The sequence below is a fragment of the Condylostylus longicornis genome, unplaced genomic scaffold (genome assembly GCF_029603195.1).
Source record: "Condylostylus longicornis isolate FDR11 unplaced genomic scaffold, ASM2960319v2 ptg000114l, whole genome shotgun sequence".
Taxonomy (NCBI): Eukaryota; Metazoa; Arthropoda; class Insecta; order Diptera; family Dolichopodidae; genus Condylostylus; species Condylostylus longicornis.
The window spans coordinates 1,515,986-1,542,945 of record NW_026578082.1 but is presented as its reverse complement, the minus strand read 5'-3'; the positions used below and the strand labels follow the sequence as shown (position 1 = coordinate 1,542,945).

At 21.0% G+C, this 26,960-nt stretch overlaps 1 protein-coding gene across 27 annotated transcripts in view; it reads right to left on the bottom strand.

Moving 5' to 3' along the window:
- Nucleotides 1–2,097: 2,097 nt before the first annotated feature.
- Nucleotides 2,098–26,960, bottom strand: part of LOC129614661 (potassium voltage-gated channel subfamily KQT member 1) — a 134,372-nt gene continuing 109,509 nt past the window's right edge. For 22 of the 27 annotated variants that reach the window (XM_055529392.1, XM_055529414.1, XM_055529415.1 and 19 more), the window contains 7 exons: nt 26,138–26,265; nt 11,872–11,968; nt 11,452–11,727; nt 11,217–11,365; nt 10,831–11,012; nt 4,110–4,312; nt 2,098–2,313 (listed from right to left, as the gene is read on the bottom strand). In XM_055529392.1, the coding sequence (XP_055385367.1) occupies nt 2,164–2,313; nt 4,110–4,312; nt 10,831–11,012; nt 11,217–11,365; nt 11,452–11,727; nt 11,872–11,968; nt 26,138–26,265 (1,185 nt within the window). In that variant the 3' untranslated portion in view covers nt 2,098–2,163. Of the gene's footprint in view, nt 2,314–4,109; nt 4,313–7,615; nt 8,188–10,830; nt 11,013–11,216; nt 11,366–11,451; nt 11,728–11,871; nt 11,969–21,137; nt 21,266–26,137; nt 26,266–26,960 lie in introns of those variants that run through there. The other 5 variants (XM_055529393.1, XM_055529409.1, XM_055529411.1 and 2 more) reach the window with 2 other exon arrangements.

The window sequence follows — 26,960 nt, the reverse complement described above, 5'->3', positions numbered from 1 at the left end:
TTTTTTTAGTGTATTTATAAAAAGTCGTATAAAAAAAGGAAATATGTATAATAAAATAATTTTTAATATTAATAATTTTTTTTTTTTTATACTAAAAAAGTTATTAAATAATTTAAGAATATTTTTTATTGATAATGAATAAAATTAATTTAAAATTTTGAAAAAGGAAAAAATTTAATTAATGTTTTTTTTTTTTTTGTTTGTTTTGCTTATGAGTGTTGTTGAATAGTAAATGTGTGTGAGTATGTGTGTGTGAAATTTTAAATAAATAATACGTATTTTTCTTTTTTTTTTGTGTTGTTTTTTCTAAATATTAAAAAATTTAACAGCTTATTTTAATTTTTAATTAAATTTAAGATTAATTTTTTTTTTGTTTTTTTTTTTTTTTAACATTTTATATATTGTATTTTAACTAATTAATTAATTAATATTTAAAATTAAAGTGATAAAAAAATTGAGGGAAAAAAATTAATTTTTATAATTCTAGTTTATTTTTTAAATTTTAGAAATAATTATTTATTTTATTTAATTTTTAATTTTCCTTAAGAATAAGAATCTGGTCTTTTATCAATTATTAATTCTAAACAATTTTGGATAAAATCTATGTAATTATGATTATTATTATTGTTATTATTAATTTGTATTTATTTTTAATTTTCGATTATTACTTATTTAATTTTTTTTGTTTTTTTTTTTTTAAATTTACATATTACTATTATTTAAATCTGTTTTGTATAATATCTTTATTATATTCCTATAAGTACTTTCTACTATATATAAATTATTTATTATGTACTATAGATATAGTTAATTAATTTTGTGTTTATGGTTGGTTTATATGTGTATGTAGTAGGGTTTGTTTGAGTTTTGTATTAAAAGTTATAAATATGGTTTGTTTTTTTGTTTCATTTAAAAATTAATGTTATTAATTTTGATATTAAATTTCTTATTTATATATATATATAAAATTCCTTCATTTATAGGTTTATATTTTGCATTATTAAATTTATTAATTGATATTTTGCTTTAAAATTATACTTTTTATAATACCTTTTATTTTAAATTTCATTTATTATACATCATTTTTTATTTTATTTAAAAATTTCACTATTTAATTTAATTCTATATGCTTTATTTTCTTAGTTATTTAAATTTTTTTTTTTATTACAACGACATATTTTATACAAATTTATTAATACATAATTTATATATACAATATTATTATTAATTCAGCCTAATACAAATTTGAATGATAAATTTGTTTTTGTTTTTTTTTTAATATTACTATAATATTAAGATAATTTTAAAATTAAATATATTTTATATTAAAAAAAAATGACTTAATAATTTTCTCTTGTCTAAATTTCATTTCAATTCAATAATATAATTAAATATTAATTTAATTTAATAAAATAATAATTATGTCTTTTATATTAAAAAAAAAATATTAAAATAAATTTTATGTTTTAATTTTAATTTGGAATTTGGAGTAATTTTGAGAGTATTTTTTAATTTATTTTTGAGTTTTAAAATTTTTAATTTCGAATTTAATGTAATTTTGTTTTTTTCATACACATAATCACAATTTGGGTAACTAATTAATAGTTGTGTATTAATATTGATAACGTTACGACAAAAAATAAATACTAATAAAGAGAATAGAGAAAATTTTATAATACGTGAGAGCACAAATCGAGTAGAAAGTATAAACAGAATGAAAAAAGAGTAAATTAATGAATATTTAATAAAGAAAATAAAGAAAGTAAAAGTTAATAAAGAAAATTTCAAGTTTGCATATTTGTGTGTGTTAAAAATTATTGTGTAATTATTAAAAATTATATGTATAATTGTGCTTTTGAAGTGAAATACGGGATATACGACTTCTTCGACGGGATATACGAAAATATTACGTCTTCTAAGTCAAAAGACTTAGAAGACGTAATATTTTCTTTCCACAATTTACATAATTATGAAAAAAAAATATTTTTATAATTTTAGTAATCGGAGAAATTAAATTTTTATTGTCATTTTTTTTCTAGGAAACTTTTTAGAATAAATTATTAGCAAATAATAATGGCAACAACATAAATTAATATAATGAATTTAACAATTATTTAACAAAAATATCAATTTAATTTGAATAGGCTGAATAAAACACAATTCTCAAATATCACTTGATGATGGTGATAAAAGTCTTCCAGTTGAATCAGGTGTTAATAGATCCATTGATTTTGAACTACTACCATCTTCAGTATTATTACCATTTTTACCATCACCACTATCCAAAACTTGAAGATCCTGCCTTGAACTAACCTATATATACACGAAATATTTTTAAAAAAGATAATGAAATTTTTTAATATAACAAATAAAGATAAAAATAAAATTGTATTATTATTTTCTTAAAAAAAAAAAATTTAAGTTTTATGAATGAAAATTGCATTGATTTTAAAATTTTTTATAATGTGCTCACAAAAACAAAAACAAAATGTGTAAAAAAAATTCATAATTGTACTTACATTTAAACAATAATTATTATGGCCAAAAAATTAGTGTGTACCTATCATTGAACAACTTACCTTAATATTAGAGTAAAATTATTTAAGATTAAAATATTAAAACTCGAATTTATTTGAAAATAAATTTTGAAAAATATTTCCCAAATAGATTTTACCAATTATATATATATAATTTCAATTTGGTCCGATAAAATTTTATAAGAGTTACTGTAGAGGTCTCCTTGAAAAGTTCGTTTGCATAAAAAAAATCAATTTGTATTTTTGGAAAATAATCTTGCGCACATAATTCGAAGATTAGGAGACACATTATTTATATTAGAGACAAGAAATTGTAAAATATTGTTTTTTTTTCTGGAAAATATTGTTGTCGTTTTAATTTCTATATCAGAATGTAAATAAAATGCATCTTCCATATTTTGTGGTCGAAACCAAAAATATTAATTGTAATAGCTGCAAACACATAAATGGTTTACAAATTTAAAATTTTCTTAAGTGTTAATAACAATGTTGATAACAATGTCTCTAAATTATGTTGACTTGTTAACTAATTAAGAAATAACATTTTGCTTCTGAAGTATGTATACAATTTAAATAATTATAAAAAGATATTTAAAGCGACAAACCTGACAGTTTTATTATACACCGATTTCTTGTTCAGCAGAAGTTTAAACAAATTAAAATTTTAAATGAACTTTACCGTAAAACTGAAGTTTGGAAGAATTTTTTTGAAAGACCAATTTTTGATGATAATCTGTAATTTATTATTATGATCACCAAAAATCATACAAACTAAATACAATTTGAAAATTAATATAGTTTATATATTAATTGAACAAAAATTGTTTTGCCCTAAAAAAATGTCGGATGACGGACAAAGATCACGGTGTCGGATGGCAACAAAAACAATATCAAACATAAAATGTTGGAAGAACTTTTTAACATACGAGGTCTTCTACTCGTATAGCAGGGTTATGAAGTGATTATAACAAACAAAAAAATAAAAAAAAACTTTAAAGCATTAGAAGAGCTGAAATTTTTACATGCAAAATTTTAAACACAATGAAAAAAACTCACATTTAATACATGTATAACAATGTAAGGTATACAATGAAAATATAAAATTAAAATTTACTAATTTATGCGTATATATATTTCAAATATAAAAGTATAAAAAAATTTTATAAAATTTTTACATATTGTTAAAAAAAAATAAAAATTTAAAAAATAAAAAAAAAATTTTTTTTTTTTTAATGAATAATGCATAATTATAATTATGACGTGAAAAGAATACAATATAGAAAATTAAATGTAATTATTTATAAATAATTAAGAGTATTTCAATTGAAATTAATTAAATGAAATTTGAATACAATTAAAATAATGTTCTTTTTTAAAAATATTAAAATAGAAAAACAATATTTAAATTATATTCTCACATTCTATTATTCAAAACGAAAACAATTAGATATGTTTTATGATTGTGTATTGATGTTTTTTACTGTATATATTAATTTATATGCTATATGCTATGTATAATGTATTTATGTATGTATATATGGTAGAAAATTAAGTTTAACAATAATTCTTTACCGGACTAATTGGTGTTACAATTATTTCAGTTTTTAATGCTGTCCTTAATAAGGCAGTATCCTCTGTTGATTCTTCAACATCACAATCAATTTCAATATCACCTTCACCATATATATCCCATGGTGGTGATTCTGGATCCATTTCACCTTCACAATCTAAATCTTCTTCTTCGATATCTTCAACCTCTTCATCCATTATAATTGCTACATTAAAATAGCAAAAAAAAAAAAAAATTGTTTTGTTTTACTATTAATTTGAAATTAATTGAATTGATTTAAATGAAATATTTTAATAATGTAATCAAAAGGTAATTATACAAAATAAAAATAAAAAATGTTCGATTTAAACACAAAAACAATAAAATATTTAAATATATAACATTTTATATATAATATATATAGGTTATATATGTACATATAATAGTTATGTAGGTATTTGAAAGAAAGGAAAGATAAAAAATCCAATTTCTTTGTTTAGTCTTATACAAATTGATATTATTAAATATATATATAATAGATAGAGATAATACAGAAAACACATATGTATAAAAATAAATAATTTGTAAGTTAAATTAAAAGATAAAATTTGCTATTAAAGTTTTGTTTTACATAATGGGTATTTTTACAAAAATAAAATGTATTGTGTATTATATTCAAGTACTTTTTATGTATTTTGGAAGTATTGGTGTTTCTAAATTGTTAAGTGTTATGGAACAAAAAAAAATTAATTAAAGCAATAAAATATTTTTGACTTATTATACAAGAGATCGTTGTACATTAAAGAGAATTATTGTATTAAAGAGAAAATATTATCGTCTCTGAGCGACTAATTAAGGAGTGAATAACTATCGAAAAGAAAAAACCTTGAGACAACTATTCACCAATATTATAGAGATTAATTCGTTTTCTTTCTCAAACTCTCTAATTATAGTATATTTCTCAATTTCGAACTAGCAGAATCGCTATTATTGAGTAACTACATCATATTGTAATGTTACGTTACGTTATGTTACGTTACGTCACGTCACGCCACTTCCAATCACGTCACGTCAAATCACGTCACGACACGTTACGTCACATCGTTACTTCACGTTACGTTACGTCACGTTACGTCACGTTACGTCAAGCCACGCCAAGTTACGTCACAACAAGTCACGTCACGCCAAGTCACGTCACGTCACGTCTCCTCATGTCGATTCCAAAAGTTTCCGTAAAATGATAAGTGTATTTTTGTGGGACTGGTACGTGTAACCGAGAGTAAGTGTATTTTTGTGGTACTAATACGTCCTCATCAGAGTGTGTACTTTAATTTTTCAATAGAGTAAATGTAATTTAATTGATAAGTTAATTTAATATTTCACGTATTATAATTGAATCTAGTGTTACAATGTATAAGAAGTCAAAATTTAAAATTAAAAATTACATAAAATTTAATATTTTATTCAATTTGAATAATTTTTTTTATACATAATAATATAATCATTATGCATTAAAGCTACCTATAACTACTCGTTTAAGGGTATTGTATATAATAATGTAGTTTACAATGTATATTAAAATGTACATTAGTGTATAAAACCAATAAAATAATTTTCTTTTTTCTCATTTTATGTGATATGGAAATAATAAATATGGTAATATTTGAAAATTATAAAGAATTAAATTGATCGAAAATATATTTTTTGGTATTTTAATATTAACATGATGTGTTTAGGTATAATTAATATAATTAATGTTTTTTGTATTTTGCATAATTTACAGCATCTTACAGATATTCATTAATATTGAAAAAAAAATATCATATATACGTATGATATATACATATATATATATGATTTAAGTGCAATTGGACATCAACGCATGCATTTATTATTTTCATTTTTATCGGCTAAATATTAATTTAATTAGTTTATCATTATTTTAAAGTAATAATTTAGCATCCAATTATATAGCATTATATTTATTTAATATTTTAATTTTTTTATTTGAAGTTTGTTTGTATCATCTTTATATTATATGTATAGTATATATTGAACGAGCTGTACAATAATATGAAGGAATAGTTTGCATAAAAGTAAAATTCTGTTATACATTTTGGAAATTTCTGCTATAATTTAAGACCATAAGAGCAATATTATTTAAATGAATAAAAGATTTGTATATTAAATAGAAAGATTAATATCACCATATTTATAGTCATTAAAGTTTTATTTTAAATTTAATCCGAAAAAAAATTACTATTTTTATTTTAATTATTATTTGTTTTGATTTAGTTTTTAAGTTTATTAATGCACAATTTTCAGTATTATAAAGTATAACAAAAAAACATTTAGATATTAAAGTTGATATACGAATGCAACAAATACACACCTATCAAGAATTTTGTATATAAAATAAATTTTTACGTCAGTTTTTTTTATAAAACAACTAACTTTTTTTGGAAAATGTTTTGTCGAACTCGAAAAGCCGTCGAATAAAGTTTTGTACCGGAGTCTTTCATATCAAAATGTTCTTATTTTCAACTCATATTCCCTTAGTTTCTAAATTACATTTTGTTTAAGTTAACGGAACACATGCTGTTAATTTAAATTTAATATTTATTTATTTGTTAAACTCTATCGAAAGCTCGGTTACAAAAAATTTTCATAATTATGTGTTTGTTTATAAAAAATATTAAATTAGAATTTAATTTTTCAAAAAGAAATTTTTTGAACATTTTTAAGCAAATTATATAAAAAATTTGAATTTAAAATTAGAGACTCTCATATAAGAATAATTCCATAACTCTAAAATTAAAACTCTAAAATTAAAATTATTTATTAAAAAATGCATTCCAAACAGTATTGAGTTCTGTAACAATTTAAATAAAAAACAAAATTTATATTTGATTTTTTGATTTTAAAATTCTTGATAAGCATATACCACCTATATACGTTACACGTGTACCTATTACAATTATTATAAAAGTGATAAATTTGCATTTTATATAAATATTGTAATACTCTACTATACATATACATAAATACATACATTTGTACACCCATGTATGCATATACAAGTATTTATTTATTACACGTTGACAAAAATTATATAAGTAAATTGATTTGCATTACTGATTATTTTTACACAATAAGGAATAAAAAAAAAAGAAAAAACAACAACGTTATTATCACAAAAAAAAAAAAAAAAAATTACGAACAACTATAATATTCTTTTAAATATGTTAGTTTTATAAAAACAAAAAGAAAAGGACTCACTAGCAAAAGGACGTTTTTCGTAATAAATTTTTCGTAAATCTTTTTCAATATTTTTATCGTTTCGATTCAATATTTCGGGTTTTGTTTTTTTTTTATTTGTTTGTTTTATAATCTATCGGTAATTCTCGATTAACGGTACTTGCATTTACGATATTTGCACGGTAATTTAAAAACTTAAATTTTTTTTCCTTTTTTATTTTTTTTATCTTTTTTTTACTTTTTTATCTTTTTTTTTAATAAAATAATTTTTTTTAATGGCTTTTATTCAATGCAATCCTTTAATTCGTTTATAATCATTTTTTCATTTTTATTTACCGTGTAATACAACAACAAAAACAAATGAAGAAAATACAAAAAAAAAGAAAAATGTATACAATTTCCTCCTGGAACCAATCATTTGCTATACCTTTTCAACGTACGTGCGTTATTATTTAATTAAAATCAATTCATTAAAAGAAAAGAAGAAAAAAAAAACAAAAAAAAGAGTAAATAAATAAATAAATAATAATAAAAAATTATTATCAAATATTACGGTATTTTTTTTCCTTGTTTATATTATTAATTTTATATTACATTTATACTAATTTTTATTTGTTTTTTTTTTTTTTGTTTTTTGTTTTTATATTCTCTTTTTTGTTTTTTTTTTTTTTTTTAGTCTTTATATATAAAATTTATATTAAATAAGCGTTGTTTGATCATCTTCATAATGATAAGCTTGATAATTGGTCCCATCCCAAATTGTAACATAATTATTATGTTGATTGCATTGAATATCCTGTCGTTGCTATAAGGATGTTGTCGATGAATACCCATCACATGATGCTGGAATAATATTAGTATAATTAAAATAAATAAAGAAACAAAAAAAAAAAACCAAAACAAAATGAAAGAAATGAAAGAAATGGAAATAGAAAATATACATATATATATTTATATGTTTTTATACATATATACATATGTACGCAATAATATATATAATATACTATATATATATAATATTACGTAATATACAAGATGTCTCAAAATGAAATTTTCTTAAAATTAATATTGTACAAAAAAAAATAAGTGATAGGTGGTAACATGAACTATAAATTTGTCTTAATTTCATGTCAGAATGAAATTCAACACAGGTTATTTAGCGGCATGAATAAAAAGTTAGAGGTCTGGAATGGTATACTACATAACGGCGTACGACGTTTGCGTGGATGATTTCTTGCGATGCAAAACGATCACTATTAATATACTTTTCAAGTTTATGAAAAACGATTTTTTCGCAAAACGAATGACAACAGAATCGTCCGTGCATTACAATGCTTTTATGCTTCAGGGAGCCATACAAAACCTCATTGGAACCGGAAGAATAATGTTGACTCTGTCTCTCATGTGCTTTCATTAACATCTCAAAAATGAATTTGACATTTTGTTCGCATCTGAGCTAACCTAATAGAAGAAAACATCTGACGGGTGGATCGGGAAAATTTTGTATGAAGAGATCTAATCTATAAATAACAGGGTTTAGATTAAAGGCTTCACAAAACTTGGTGTAGAGATATCCTTCCGTCTTCCATAGTGAAAGATGGAAAAACGAAGCGCCTTTGAGGCGGAATTCGTCACAATAAGGGAGGTGTTACCAAACTTTATACGAATGGAAACAAAAGTATTGGAATGAGAACACCGAGAGCAAATACAAAAGCATTGGAATCAGAGACGTTTTTCAGCATTAGAGATAATTTTTTAATGAAATGGCGAAACCGCTTAAAATTAAGCTTGTTGATTTGAAAGAGATACGATGCGGGATGTACTTTGCTCAAGTACAGTTCTGGCAACTAAGTGGCAAATATCATTTTAGAAATACGGGTACCCCGAGATCGAGTTATTTATGAATTTTCTTATACCTAATTGTAATGGCGTTTATCTAATTTCCTTGTATATCTACCAAAAATTGTTGAAAAATCCTAATCACTGTTTAACAGATACGAGAGACATCTCATATTGTATTTATGTTGTATACAATGTATATAACTGGACGTATATACTGTGTTAATACAAGTTTATAGTTTATTTATAAATTTTATGTATTATTGTATAACATTATATAAAAATATATTATATTTTATTAATTATACATATATAATGTTATGAATATTTACATATACACTTATTTGTTTTTTTATTTTTTTTTTGAATATACCGAAACAAATATTGTTGTATATATAAGAATTTATTTAAAATTATAATATACATATATTAAATACATAAATAAAAACAAATAATAAACAACAAAATGTTTGTTTTTTTTTAATAAATTTTAGGAATATTAATATTTTTTTTTTCTTGTTAATATCAACAATATGCGGTGTTAAACATATTATGTTTAGCTGTAATTATTTTTTAAATATTATTGTTTGAAATAATATTGAATTTTGGTTAATATGAGTATAAAATATAATGTAAAATTTAATATATGTAATAGATAGGTATATATAATAATATATTTGAGAAAAGAAAAAAATCAATTTTGTAAAGAACTTATTATTAAATAAACTGTATTTTTAAGATTTATTGTATAATAGAATTTATTTTTAAGAAAATATAATTATACATAAATATTTATTACAATAAAAGAAGAGAAACAAAATGTGAATATAAAAAAATATTTACTTAAATGAGCTTTTTTTAAATAAAAATATAATGTTTTGCCATTTTGGAGTGAAAATTTAAAAATATAAAAAAAAATTTATTCAAAAATGTAAAAATAATTTAGTATCTATGGGTGCGTATAATGTGAATTATAACAAAATTTTTCAATTTTTATTAAAATGACTGCATATTATTACTGCAAATTGTCTTATTTGATATAAATTATTATACGTATAACAGTACTCATGTTAAAATACATAATATAAATGAGTGTAAACTCGAAAATATAAAATATTGAAATGTCTTGGCTTATTACACCCAAAGTTATTAATCATGCTTGTTATACAATATTTATATATGAGAAATATTGAAGTTATATGCTTGGAAGGCAGGTGGTTATTGAACGAAATACAGAAATTAATTCTATAATTTTTGAGATAATTGAAGAATTATGCAAAATATGCGGTACTGAATAATTTATTTAAATTGAGACAAAGGCAAGTAATTATACTTCTAAATTTGAAATTCGATTTTAAAATGCAGCCAGGCTGCATAAAATGATTGATTTCTAAAATCCTAAATTTTAATTTAATAAATTATTTTAATTATTATAGTGCTCGAAAATACTTTCCGCAGTACCTTTGGTATATAGTAGTTGGTTTATAATTTTGTAAATAAGAATAATAAAATTAAAATTAAATTACAAAAAAAAAATAAAAAAAAAACAAAGCAAAATAAAAATATATTTTATACACATGTTATTTTTTTATTATAATTTATTTTTTTTTTTCTTCATCTTCAAACACTATTATTTTTTTAACTCACTAGAACTTTCAGTTGTAGTTTTTGGACTTCCTGGTTCAATATCTTGTTCAAGAACATCGTCATTATCAGGAATATCACCAACTATAACTGATTCTAATTGATCTACTTCTAAATCTGGCACTACAATTACAACATCATCCGGTTGATCGGAATTTGTTTCAACATACTGTGGTGGTATTGAACTGTTTTTTTTTTTTTGTTTTTTTATAAAAATAAATAAATTATATAGCATACAATGTTAAATTATATAATAAATGAGAAAAATACAAAATATATACGATATTATAAAAAAAAATATAATAGCAATAAATTGAGAACTAACTATATTTTTTAATTAATATTCTATTTAATAAAATTATAATTAATAATAAATTATAAATATATACCTTAAAGTAACACGTTTTTTAATACGATTTCCTAAATCTGAATAGCCCCGATTCATAGGAGGACGTGATTGGACGTTTTCATCGAAAGTTTTCGATATTGGAGAATTCGGCTCCGAAAATTGTTTATTATCTATTAAAATAGGTTTAGGCTGAAAAATATATTAATAATAAAAAAAAAAAAAAATAATTATTTTATTATGAAAAAAATATTAATTTATATATTTATAAAACTTACTTTTAATGCACCACTTGTACTTGTCGATGTAGCACCTATAGCTGTAATTGCACCAGTAGTAGCACTAATAGCTAATGTACCAGTATTTATACCACCAATACCTGGTGGATTTTGATTATTATTATTACTATTATTATTATTATTGTTATTATTATTATTATTGCTTGAATTGGAATGTTGAATTTGTTGAGAAACTAATGGAAGAGATAAAAACCTTTCACGGTCTTGCATATACGCCTTAATCAATATGTCTAATTTTTCTTCAATATCCGCTACCTATACAATATACAAAATAAATAATAATGAAATGAAATTGTTAAAAAATGTGCAAAATAATATGTTTGTAAATTGTGTTTGATGAGTAATTTGTCTAATTTTAAATCCCAGTTTAAAATTCCAGAATATAATTAGGATACTTACTTGTCTTTCCACTTTAACTACCCGGGACGCTAAACTAATTTTTGATGCATAAACGTCTTTTGCTTTTGATCCTTGTTTACCAAGTATTTGATCTAACCTATGTATTTTTTTTTTGTATTGTGGAAATAAAAAATAATTAAGAATAAATAAAATTAATTAATATTATTTCAAAATAAATTTCTTTTTTTTTTTTAAATTAAATTTCTTATTTTTGCAAGTTCAAATTTGAATTGATTTATACTGATATAATAGTAATTCGAAAATACCGCAATTAAAATTTCGAAATCAAAATTAAAATTTTCGAAAATGAAGTAAGTGTTTCATTGTACAAAAATTCAAATTTGAACTTTCTGCCATAATTCTATAACTAAATGCTATATTGTTAATTATTTGAAAATAATTTAATTATACATTAAGATAATTGTTATAATAATATAATAGTATTAGAATAATTTAACATATATATATATGTATATATTATGTTAGTTTTAATTCTACGAATATATTAAATATAAAATATAAATAACAATTTAAAATTAATAAAACATTCATATTTTAAATTAATTTATTGCATTAATTTCGTTCATCTTCTTAATTTTTTAAAAATACCAAATATAGTTTATAAGTACTGTAATTAGAATATTAGAAAATATATAATTCTTTAATATAGAGTGTGGTATATAGAGTTAATAATATATATTATATGAGTTTTTTTCAATATTATGCAAATATTGCAATTATTAAAATATAAAGTGCATGTTTTATACTACTTTATATGGCATAAAGAAAATATAAGCAAATATTAATTAGCATAAAGCATTTTATTCAATATTATGATCTTTTGTACTAATAAAGACTCTAGATAGTATTTTCAATAATGATTTTAAAAAGCTTTTAACAGAAATGATTTTAGAAATTTTTATTTACAGTTTGTTTTATATAGATAGGTATTAGAAATAGTATAGGCATTTAGTAATAGGGTAATAATATTAAAAGTATTGAATATGGTAATTGAATCTAATCCTGAAGATCGAGTGAAACTTGCATGGAAAAAATTATAGTAATTTTATATATATGTATACCTACAGTATTAGTTAGGAACCACACTCATATATATCTGTTATATTGAATGTTGATTTTTTTTTAAATTCAAAGCATTATTATATTAGAAATTGCTTGAATTACTAAAATTGGATAGATCCTTCAAAAATTGGATACAGAATAAATATTTATTTAATAATTATTTTATATTTAATATTTTTATATTATAATATTTTTAAAGCGTACACATTTTATGCATATATTATATAATATTATAATTATTAATAATATAATAGTAAAAACAATTTTGTTATATTTTTATAAATAACATATATATAGTGTATATAGAACATGATATATTAAAAAAGACAACAAAACACAAACACCATAGAATATAATAAAATAAAATATTAATTAAATACATAAGTTTTTAGTATTTTCTAAAATATAATAATAATTTAAGCATAATTAGAATAATAAAAATTTTGAAAATTATAATAATATAATAATTAGATAGTGAAATAATAATAATACAAACAAATAAATATACAAGAACATATAGAACACACACAATAACACAGAAATTATTATTAGAATTTGAAAATTTCTATAGAAATAAAAATATATTAAGAAAATAGTTATAGAATTTTCCTTTAATATAATATAGAGTTTTATTTTTAAAAACTCTTATATTATAAAAAAAAAAAAAAATAACATTTCTCTACATAGTTAATAATAATTAATAATTTATATAGCTATATAAATTATTAATTATGCTGTTATAGATAATTTGTTTATTATTATTATTCTATATTAGCATTAATGCAAATTACAGCATAATATTAATGTGTACATATAGGTAAGTTAAAATTAAATAAATTCGGACCAAATTAAAATTTTGTAAATTAGCACATTTACAAGTGAAGTTAGTACAGCTTTTGTTTTTTAAAAACATGATCTTAATTGTTATTGCATACTTTTAGGATGAAATTAATAGAATTATATCAGTGATTGGGTATTTCGAAACTATATATTTATATAACTATATATTTCTTGTTAAGGAGTTTAATTTTCAATTGTTAAGGACATTAAATTTCCGAGGCACGAATTGCCGAAAATTGAAATTTTGAGAAGTGATTGAAATTTACCTTAAGATTCGAGAAGGGGAAAATAATGAATCTGGACAAAACCGCTGCCTTGTAAAGTATCAAATAAGTTTTTTAATATTTTATTATAACTGTATCTGGCTGCGCGAAAAAAATTATTTTTGCATACTTTTCGGAGAAAAAAAAACTAGTTAAAAAATTAGAAAACAGCTTTAATATCATGGTCGAATTCGCAGAATTGAACCTCAATTTAAATTTAATAATTGTATATTTTTAAGACAGGGCGTTTATTGTTTTCGTTTTGCTATTATAAAAATTTGAAATAGCTTGCACTTTTGGGAATTAAAGCAATTGACAATTGAAATTTTACCAATTTTGACAAAGGCGATAACTTACAGTACAGTACGGAACAGACGTTGCAAAAAAATTTTTGCCGAACGAAATAAACAAACCTTATCATTACAATATGTAGAAGTCTTGTAAAATAATCACGCTAACAAACGGATGAATGGACAGACGTGAAACTATAAAACACTCTTGTTTTTTTTTTATATTCTTGCAAATGTGCTAAAAATTCAATCTAATTAAATTTTTAATTTAGAATTTTAACTCTTTTAATTTAACTATATTTTTAGTAAACATGGATATCGATGAAAATCAAAGCGATTGTCGAATTTTATTATACAAAATATACTGATATAATAGTCACACACATAATTATTATTATATATAAGAAAAAAGTGATGAAAATTTTATTAAGGAAATTTTTTTTTTTGCATATTACAAAAGATTAACTACAATTGTATTGAAATTTATTACAATAAATAGAGAGTTATGTATATGTGGGTAGGTAAAATATATAGAGTTGACACATTCTGTTTTATAGAAATGATGTAATAATGTTAAGAATGTTTTGTATAAATAGTAGAATAACTATTTGGGTATTAGGTATATTTTCTATATTAACTGGTTTCTAATTATTAATATAGATTTTTTCAAATTGTGTTTTCAATAAGGTTTTTCTCAAGTCAAAATATTCTAAATTATTAGTGTACAATTCATTCGATGTGCAATTTTTAAGTTAAATTTCATACTGGAATAAACTACCCTATCTATGTTTTAGGATTATAATGCATATTGGTTATGTGTAAGTATATCGGGGTATATTTAATTTTTCATTAAAAAATACTTTGGAGTAACATGAAAATCTTATTATAATTCGAATTTATGACCTTCTTATATTTTTATTATCTTTCAATTTTCATGATATGCAAACCACTATAAATAAAAATTTACAACCTACATAATATATTTTCAATTGCTATATAACGAAATCAACAATTATATTAGGTCTTAAAATGATCTAAAAAATACAATCATTTTACGATATTAGATATCCATATCCCCGTTGGAATATGAAAAAAAAAAATTTTTTAAATTATTTAACAACAACGAAAATCCAATTAAATAATTTGCATTTATTTTAAAAAATTTAAAATTTTTAGTTTGTCAAGTCAAATATAGCAACAGTATCAATACTTTGTGCATTATAAGTCTTACCATAAAAAATAAATGCAAATTTGTAAATCTACAAATTAAAAATTATAATTTTATAACCAAAGGTACATTTATAACACATAGAAGAACCTCTCCAAGTTAACCCTGCATTTATTCATTTCAATTTAACGAAGTGAGTTAAATTAGAAATTGACATCTATGGTAAGATTCCTCAGATTTCATTGTATTTATAGAAAACCGTTTGTTACAGATTTCACCGTATGTTGCCAGAGTTTGCACTCAGATTTCCTCTTTTCAAAAATAAGAATTAGACTCATACTTTAATCAATATAGTGACTAAATTATTGTATAATGATTGACCGTGACCGTTTTTGTTTGTAAATATGAATGACATTTTTTTGGAAGAGATGCGGCAGTACGTGTCATATGGGAATCATCGCTCTATGAAAATTAAAATTTAATCATAAGTTATTGGTCAGGATTGTATGACCTTTATTATTACTTTGCTGATTATCCTCAGGTAAATTTCGATTATTCCTTAGGTAAAGTTACCTTATTCATTATTCACGTTGTTGACACATGATTCACGTTATTCGTGACTGTAAGTGTACGTAAAAATTTCGAAAGTTGAAAAACTTAAAATGCAGTCTTTCGATATATCAATGCCGTGATTAAATATAGTTTAATTGTCATAATTTAATATAATTTAATTTGTAGTATTATTGCCTACTAGTTCTATTGAACATAAATAGTAGATAATTTAATAGTGAACAAATAAAACACTTTCTTATACCAGATATCAAATCTCACATACGTTAATAGTTATAAGTTATTTTACAAAAATAACAATATAATCCAAATATGTATTCAACCTTCAATGAAATCTACCAATTTTTCTTTTGGATTATATCACGGTTCTTAAAAAATACATGCCCCATAAAGGTTATTTATCACATTTAAAAATTAAAATCTGTGAAAATTTTGCAAAACCTGATAACCTCATCTCTGATCAATTTTAAAGGCCAATTATAAATTTATTTTTGTACTATAAATCAAAATAATTAATGGTAACTTTGTTGAACTATTGACAAGTTCTCTCCACAATTACAATCACAATTTCAATTATGTTATAATAGCCAATATTTTTTTATATTGATTCAAACACAAACTCTTAAATATCTCAATATATTTGAAAAAAAATGAACTTATGCTACTTTCAAAAAAAACTAGCTCAATATTATCTAAGCACATTAATTATAATACAACATATTTAAGTACAATTGAAATAAAAAACTGACAACTGACCCGATAATTGATTAGATAGAAATTGGGAAACAATTCTCTAATATTTATTTCAAGATTTTCTATTTAAATTGAAAAAACAAAGTTTCAAAACGAAATTTCAAAATTTTTCCAATTGTCATGTTTAGAATAAGGACATACGGAATTATCGGAATTTGACAAATTTTCACAGAAAATATTTCATATTAAATAAAAATAGCAAAAAATTGAATAAATACGATTTTTTAAATTAAAATCTCAATTAAATTCTACCACAAAATTTCTTTTTCCCGCTATTTAATAATTTGCATAATATTGTTTATGCTATTCTAATGTACTTTATTCATTAGTCTCACTATCCTTTGTCCTTGCTACTATTAGCTTATTTTTTTAATATTTAAATAAACTTCAATTATCTATTATAAATTTTAAACACGTACATATATCACACGTACAAAATATATATTTTTTAGATATTATATAACAGAAATAAATGTACTATATAAAAACGATATTAAACTTTCCATAAACAATATTATCAAAACTGTAATAACAATACTAATAAAAATTTTATTAATTTTAGAAATATTTTATACGGTCATATACACGAAGCCGATATTATAAATTTATCCGGGGCGATATATTAAATTTTTCTATTTTGTATAATATGGCAACAATATCTTGCAACAATATCTTATGGGTTTATTGAATGGAAAACATGCACAGCATTAAGGCATGCTTATTATAAATATTAGAATAAAATATTATTAAATTGCATTTAATTTAAATTTTTTATATACATATTGTAATATCCAATTATATTTTTTTATTAATAATTTCATTTACTTAATTAATTAAGTTCGCCTTACTTTTTTTATAATTCAACAATATTAGTTTTAACTGTATGGTGTATTTTAATAATTTCTATATATTTATATAATAGTGCATTGAAGCCGCTTTTGAATTGTGAACTATTTTAAAAGAAAAATTAAGCACTTTAAGTTACAATATTTAAAATTCAAGTTTATAATGTTGATAGATGTAGATAGTGAAATTTCGAAAACATGTACAAGAATTTTATATTTTTTTTTTTTGATTTATTTTAACATAAGAGACAATTATGAAGAAAAACTATTTTGGAACGGATTATTTTCTAAAGTATAACAAAATGTTTTCAAGATTATTATATAAAAATGTAGAGTTATAATAATGTATATAAACATTTGAATGTGTGTATATAATCTGTTTATAATACTATATATTCTATTTTTGGTAGGTATTATGAATTTTAAGAAAATATTTATGAATTTTTTTGTTAGAATTTTCCATATTTGAATTTGAATGATTGGTTTTTGTTGTTTTCTTTTGATTGGAAGAAAATTATGCGAATGAATGTTAAATCGAAGTGAATTTTATTTTTAATAAATTTTATTATGTATATATAATTGTAATAATAAACATGTGATATTCATTCAAGCTATTTTCTATATATTTTTTTTTTTTGTAACAAGTTATATAAAATTAAAATTTTAAAATTAATAATTTAATTTCATTAATACCATATCAAAAAGCTTATTTATAAATATATTTTTTAATAATATTTTTTTTTCCAAAACAAAAATTAAACATTCATGTCTATTATAGGTATAATTATGAAAAAAAAAAAAAAATTAATTTTTTTTTTTTTTCTTTTTGTTTTGCTTCACTTAAAATCTACAAATTAAATGATTCGTTCTTAAAATTTTTCTTATGTTTATCTTTAAAATTTTTTTTTTTTATATAATAAATATATGTATGTATTTATGTATTAAAATATATACATATATGTAAAATATATGCGTAAGATGCATAAGCTTTAATCAAAAAAAAAAAAAAAAATAATTTGCCAATTTATATATTACATATTCATACACATATGTATATATATATATGTATACGTACATACATATATGTATATATAAATTAAAGAAAAAAAAAGTATACGAAAAAAAAAAAATTCGAACGTGAAAAATAAGCTATTTTAGTACAAAATTATTCATATTTTTCTTTTTCATATATAACATTATATAATATATAATAAAACACATTTTTAGCAATATATATATAAAATTTTTTAAAAAAATTTCAAAATACTAACAACACTTTAATTTAACAAAAAAAAAAAATTATTTTGCAAATATTGTATATACTCGTACATAATATATATTGTGAAAATTTATAGCTATTCAACTCGAGCTCTTCAGTGATAATAATCGAAATTGAGTAAAAATTTAACTATTTATAATAGTTCATTAATTTGGAGAGTATATTTAAATAAAAATAATAGTAGTTCTCAAATGTTTAATAATAATTTTGAATAGCATTCAAATTTTTACATTTATTTTTCAACTAAAGAGAATGAGAAAAACAAATGAGAAAATGAGAGAAACAGTACAAAAAAACAAGAATAGTTAAATTTTGTCATCATACCGCCAGTGATGAAGTGAAAAGAGTACGTTTTATTGTATAGGGCACTACTCTGGTAAGTATAAGGCATTTTATAGTTTACAAAAAAAATATATAGAGTTTATATGAAGAAAAAGAAAAATTATCACCGTGCTTTTATGTTTTAAGCAATTTATATCTAAAAATACCTAAAAAAAATTTTATATAAATAAATTTTGGAATTTTATTTTCCTGTTCAAATTTAAATTACGGAAAAACTATTTATTAGAAAGTTTTACTGAAAACATCTTTATATTGAAGAAAATATTGCGTATTTTAAATAATCAGTGCTAAATCAGAATTAATACAAAATATCTACGACAAAAAAAGTTGTTTAATAAAGAAATGTACATCCGGAAATCGTAGCATGTCTATAGTTCTAAAGTATTGTAAAAATATTATTTATACACTATAAAATTATATTAAGTTCGAAAAAAATCATAGCATCATAGTACATACACGTACATATGAAATTTATGTATACATATACATTGAGTACATATGAAATTTAGTACATACATGTACATATGAAATGTACATATAGAAACATAACTAATTTAGTTTAACCAATAAATTTTCAAAAGTGAAATTTTTAATTATTAAAGATCTATAATTATGTAAAAAAAATATTTTTAACATTTCAGTTAGAAATTTTAGTTAAAAACCTAAAAAAGAGTGATTAAATGCCTTTAATTGTATGAAAATTAAAATATATTAAGAAAACGAAACGGACCTACTTCTTTAATAGTTCCTTTCAAACTAAAAAATAATTTCAATAGAAAATTAAGAAAAAACATATGAATTATATCGAAGTTGACCCGATTGAAGTAGATTGGAAATTTTTTTTAATATGGTGGCCTCATACTTACCAGGACAGTGTATAAGGTAATATTTCTACAATAATAATATGAATTAATCTTAATAAAACTATTAAGTGTAATTAATTAAAATGAAAACAATAAAATATTAATAATTAAATTTTTAGATATTTTAAAATTAAAATAAATAAGACACAAGTATACTGTACACTTTCAATATTTTGTAATTCAAAATTTTCAATAGTGAAATATAAAGGATTTCATGTTATTAAGAGTTATACTACAAAAAAAAAATTTTAAATAAAACTATACCAATATGATAATGTAGATGTTAAATAGTAGAAAGCAATTTTAAAAGAATTTTATTAAAGGCCTAATCGTCTATTTCACTATTCTACTCGGAAAGTGAGATGAAATTGAGTAAGTATCATGTACTTGTATAATGTAATTTTCGAGTGAGAAAAATTATTTGATATTGCGTATCTAGTTTATTTTCTAAAATACATACAAAATACTCTCACCATTTTGTTTTTGAAAGTGAGACGTTCAGTCGATAAATTGAGTATTAATTGGAAAAGTAAAATATCCATTAGAAAATACTGAGAATTCGGATTTGAAAATAAATAAAAATGTGAGTAAAAAAAGCGAGATACACGTTCAGACTGTTAAGCTCGAGTTTGAGGCTAAAATTTTGAAAATAAATTATGTACAAAATTTTGCAAAACCAAAAAAAAAAAATATTGTTTTTCTTAATTTATACAATAATTTTTTTAATTTTAATTTTAATTTTAAATTATTACGAATTAAAAATGAAATTTTTAAAGTGATTTCTGCGAAAAAAAAAATATATTTGATTAAAAACAATTAAGTGTTGTAAGCTTTTTTTTGTGAATTTAAGACAATAAAAAAAAAAAATAACAAGACAAATTGCGTTTTAATATTTTTATGTTCTGTTTTTTTTTTTTTATTAATTTTTTTTTTTTTTTTTGATTTTTTGATAATTTTAAAGGACTCTCACCTAAATTGTAAATTCTTGACACGATTTAGTAGGTCAGCATGTCCGGAAGAATATTGTTCTATAACGTCTTTAACATCGTACGGTTTAAGTGCCTCACGAAATCTTTTACGTGCCAAAAAGTATTGAAGCTAACACACATACATTTTATATTCAGTTTATTTTTTGTTTTTTTGTTTTTTGTTTTTTTTTTTTTCAACATAGAGAGCAACAGCGAGAATGAGACAGAGAGAAAGAGAGAGAAATAGACACATTTGGTTAAGATATATAAATTAAAACATACACAAATACAATCATATACAAAAAAAAAATATGTAATTATTTTATTTTTTTTTTTCGTTTGTCTTTCTCTTTGTTTAAAATAATTATTACTTTTTGATTTATTTCAAATGATTTTTTTTTTTGATTATTATACAGGTGGCATCCTTAATTTACATGTTGAATATATTCAGAGAATTTCGTTTTTGTTCTCATCAATTATTTTATTGTTGTTGTATTATGTGATAATAAGTAAGAGAATTTTTGACTGAACATATTCTACATGTGTAAAAATAAAGGAATATAAATTGCCTTTGAAAATAAATAAATAAATAAATAAAAATACAGGATAATTACAATAAAGAAAAGATCGAATTCAGTTGGTTTGTTTTATTTTTTTTTATTATTTCCCTTAGTCAAATTAATTTTTTTTTTTGTGATATTAATTATTATACCGTGATATTTTAGAAATTTTAATTGAAAGATTATAGTTGACTATTACGTATCACTTTACGAATTATCATTATGTCTCGTAATTATTTTGTGATTTTATATTTTTCTCATTTTATATTTTTTAATTTTGTAGCACTATTTTTTTTTTTAAATTACAAATGTTATTGGTGCCCTATGCTGCAAATATTACGTAAATATACAATATGCAATATCATGTGTGTAAAATTGTATTTTTGATAATAGTAATATTCTAAAATTTAGAGTAGTTACATAATGGTATTATAGAAGCTGAAAATATTATAAAAATTTGGAATAAAATATTATGAAATAAATTTTAATTATATTTAAATTATAATATTAAAATATTATAATTCAAATTATAATATTTTAATATTTTAATACAAAAAAAAAAAATCGGTGGTTATATACATTATAATGAAATATCGACTGTTTTAAATCCTATAATAAACCGGACTGGCACAGATTTTAAAAATTACTCTCTAATAATTTGTTTTGTCCACAAAAATATTTGGTACACAATTTTTGAATAATTTTATTAAATTATTTGTTTCGTTATCTATTGGATTTTTGAAGTGACCATGCATATTATAACGATGGAATGTTCTTAAAACCTAGTATAAAAATAATGAAAGCGTTCCCACGGACCGACGTACGTACCAATTTGGTAAAATTTTTATTTTGTTTTGTATTTACATTAGGATTTTTGTATCTAAATCGAGGTGTTTGATCTTCCCCTAATCGAGGAACAACACACAATTATAATTTTAAATATTAAATCGAAACAGTAAAAGTAAATTATTTGAAAATTCCCCTAACCATATTTTTTAAAGAGAAATTCTTCAAGAATAGAATATAAATGAGGAAATTAAGCAAAGTTATATTGCATAATTAAGAAAACAAGAACAAGACTAAAAGAGTTTAATGTTTCTAAGGTGATGTTCATAAATGTAGGGGACTAATTATTGGGAGTAATCAACAATTCGGATTGTTATTGTCTTCTTTTGTGAGACGTTATTTCTTTAGAAATTTTATTTTCAACGAAAGCTTTGCTTTCTCTTTCATACTGTCACTAAATTATTTTATTATATCTCAATATTAATATTGTTTTGTTTACTCATTAAAATTTTTAATAATTCAATTGATAACAAAAAGGATTGTACAGCAAATTTCCCTAATCAAATACTAATATTGAAAACACAAATAAATTATATTTTATTTTTTTTTTAAATTTTAAAATAATAATAATTGTTATATTTGTATTTTAAACAAGATAATGAAAATATTTAGGTTATTTATAACTTTTTTTCGAAATATGTAATTGAGAGATACCTACAACTGTTATATAAGTAATTGTGTGGATTTTATTCTCTTGTATTACCCCCACAATTATATAATTTTTATTATTTATTTGTATATGTATAGTAACATTTTTGAGTAGAATTATAAAATTTCAATAAATAATTAATTTAATTTTTTTCTTTGTTTATAAATTTTATTATTCGTAAAATATAATAATCACAATTTTTAGAAATAATTAAATTCAAAAATATTATTCTAAAATAATATTAAATGAATTCAATTACTCTAAATATTGTTTATTATTAATTGAATAACTATTCTTATTTCAATTAGATTTTGATAGAATGAAAATTTGTACATAAATAACAGAAAATAAACAAAAAAAAAATATTATTTTTAAAAATCCTTAACCAATACAAATAAAAATAGAAAAATAAAACATTTTTTTTCAGCATAAGAACAATCAAATTAAGTTTTGAAACACAAGGAGCATATTTATGATTATTTAGAGTATATAGAAGGAGAGTAAAACAATGAGCATTTCTTTTTTGCTTTTTTTCTTTTTAGAGAGAGAGAGAGAGAGAGGAAAGATTTTGCATTTGTTTTAGAAATATTTTTAAGGCGAATTTTTTTTTTTTATTTTTTTTTTTTTAAATTACATAAATAGAGGTATGTATATATGTATGTATATATATCTTTATATATACATATAAACACAAATATGTGTACATATATATTTATATATATTTATATTTAAATATGAAGTAAGATAAATGCTAAAACCATTTATATTTTTTTTGTATACATAAAGCCAAGTTATATAAGGTAACATTAAAAATATATTTATTAAAATTAAAAAAAAAAAATATTAAATTTTATTTTTGTGTAGTATATAAAGAGAACAGTACAGTAGGCGTAAATTTTAATATTTAAATTGGTTAAAATTTTTGTAATGATTTTCTCTTATTCACAATAAAATAAACTTTTTAAAAATGAAATATTATTGTGCCCTAATGTTGAACATTTTATGATTTGTGGAAGACGCTATACAAGAACCCTATACAAAATATCTTTAAAAACTGTAATATTTTTTTTTTTGTACGAAAGTTTAATAGGCCTGAAATACATAATTTCCTATTAGAAACAGTGATGGAGAAAAATTCCTATTAGAGAGAGTGATAGAAAAAAATCCACTATCCTAGAGGGTAGGAAAAAACTGCTCGATTAGAATTTTCATTTTCGAATTTTTTGTTTTAATTTGTGCAAAATATTATTATAAACCGAAATTTTCCAAGAGATGGACAATAATTTTTTTAAAATATGGAGTTAGTTTTATTTCTAAATGCGAATTTTACTATTTTCTTATTAGAAACATAGTAGAATAATAATGTCGATAAATTTTATTCATATTGAAATAAATTCACAGAAATTTTAATGTGGGAATTTTCATTTTTTTAATAAACACAACTATAAGTTATTTACTTGCGCTGTTATAATACAATAAATATACTTTAATTACTTTTTTTTATTAAAATATATAAAAAAGAAAGGAAAGTTATTTTAAATTATAGTATCAGAATAGTATATATCACAGACATGAATAATATTCAAATAATATACTGTACAAATAATACAAATATACTTGTGTTATTTGAATAATATTTAATAACTATGATTTACTCATAAAATTTTATTTCTTTTTTTTTTAAAAAAAAAATTTAGTAGTTTTTGAAAAATAATAAAAAGTTTGTTAAAATCTACTTAAAATCGTATATGAATATCGTATTGTTCTGTATATGACTCGAAAGTGTTCAAATAATTTTTTTAGAATTTTAAGTCCTAAATAATACTAATTCAAAAATTTTATAAATAAACGAGAAAAAATAGAGTTGACCGTGTCGACTCTATGATACCCGTACGAATTTATTATCCTACGGGCGAACAAAAATCCCATAGCTGACCATATAGGACAGACTATTATTTAGGATGCCGCGTATTAATTTATGCAAATTTTCAGTACTGTATTTTCAATATTTTCTAAGATATGACCAAAGTACTATTGAATTTGTATGGCAGCTACCATAAGGAGTCAAGCGATTTTGAGTTATCGTTAGAACGGACGAACGGACAGGCAAAGCTAAATCGGCTCAGAATTCGATGCTGATAACAAACATATACTTGAGTCTATATCTAACACCGTTATTTCTTAGCGTTACAAACGGTAAGGCAATTTTAGTATACCCTTCGAACACAATGTTCGTGCTGGTACAATAAGAGAAGAAGATTAGCGAGTTACATATTGCAGTTTTTGGTAACATAGTATTATTAAATAAGAATTAGAGTCACAATAACAAGTAATTTTCAAATCTTGAATTGAAATAAGAGCGATTTTAAAATCTTAATACTGAATATTCAAAAAAATAAAATCTTGATCAATATTTGAATATCTGTGAAAAAAAAAATCGAGTGAAAGTAAATTGAGTATAGGAATTATACTATAAATGAGTACTTTATAATATGTGGCTGATAATTAAATATTAAATTTGGACACAATCAAATGAATCACTTTCGAAATCATTTACGATATTAAAATTATTATTCATAAATATATATATATATTATGTAATTTGTATGAGTACACAGAAAATATTTATGTATGTACATACACATAATAATTTTGATAATGTTATGTATAATATTATTGTGTTTTTTTTTTTATTTACGTTATTTACGAATACCTTTACATTATTTTTTATTAAATTTTCTTACAACTGGGTCCTTACTTTGATATTTTAATATAAATATATATTTTATATTATATTTATATACAAATATATTAAAATTATTAAATATATATTTTGTTTGTTGTTTTTTTTTTTTTAGTTCAGTTAAAATATACAAAAAAAAAAAAAATTTTTAGGTATTTTTCAAATTTGTTTTTTATTTTTTTATTTTTTTTTATTTATGTGTACCTAGTTTGAACATTTTTAACTCGGCCGAGTAGATCAACATGCCCGGCTGCATATTGTTCCATAACATCTTTAACGTCGTATGGTTTTAAAGCCTCCTTAAATTTACGTCGTGCTACAAAATACTTCATCTGTTTTGGAATTATATATATATATATATTTTATTATTAATATTAAATTTTTTTTTTTTGTTTTTATATGTCTTTAATATTAAGTGTTTATTTTATGAATTTTAATTCTGAAATTCATTAAAATTTTCTAAATTTTATTGGTTTCTTTTTTTTTTTCACTTTTGTATTTAATGGGGGGGAAATTTTTTTTTTTATATGGAAAAGAAAAATTTTTTTTTCTTCTTAAAATAATTTTTAAAAAAATAAAAAATTAAAATTTTTTTTATTATTATTTTATTTTTGTTTTACTGTTCTAATAACTATATTATTTGTAAAACTAATATTTCAATTAGAAAGAAGATGTGAAGGATAATGGCAAAATATTTTCCGGTAATAAAATCAAAATATTGCATATTTATAGGGGATAATTACACCAATATTTGGAATATTGGTATAATAGCAGTTTTCATATAACGAAAATTATTGATGCCTTATTTAGACAAATTTTTCGATATTTATAAATAAAATTTAGTAAAATTATATATTATGAAAAATTATAAATTTAGAATTTTGTGTTCGATTCAATTAGTATGCCGTGAAATACAAAATTGTGCAGTAGAACACGTTTGACTGTAACACGGATATAGAGGAAACTTCTTTGACATGCATAACATATATGCTTGAATATATCTAATTCGTCATAATTTTTGCAACAC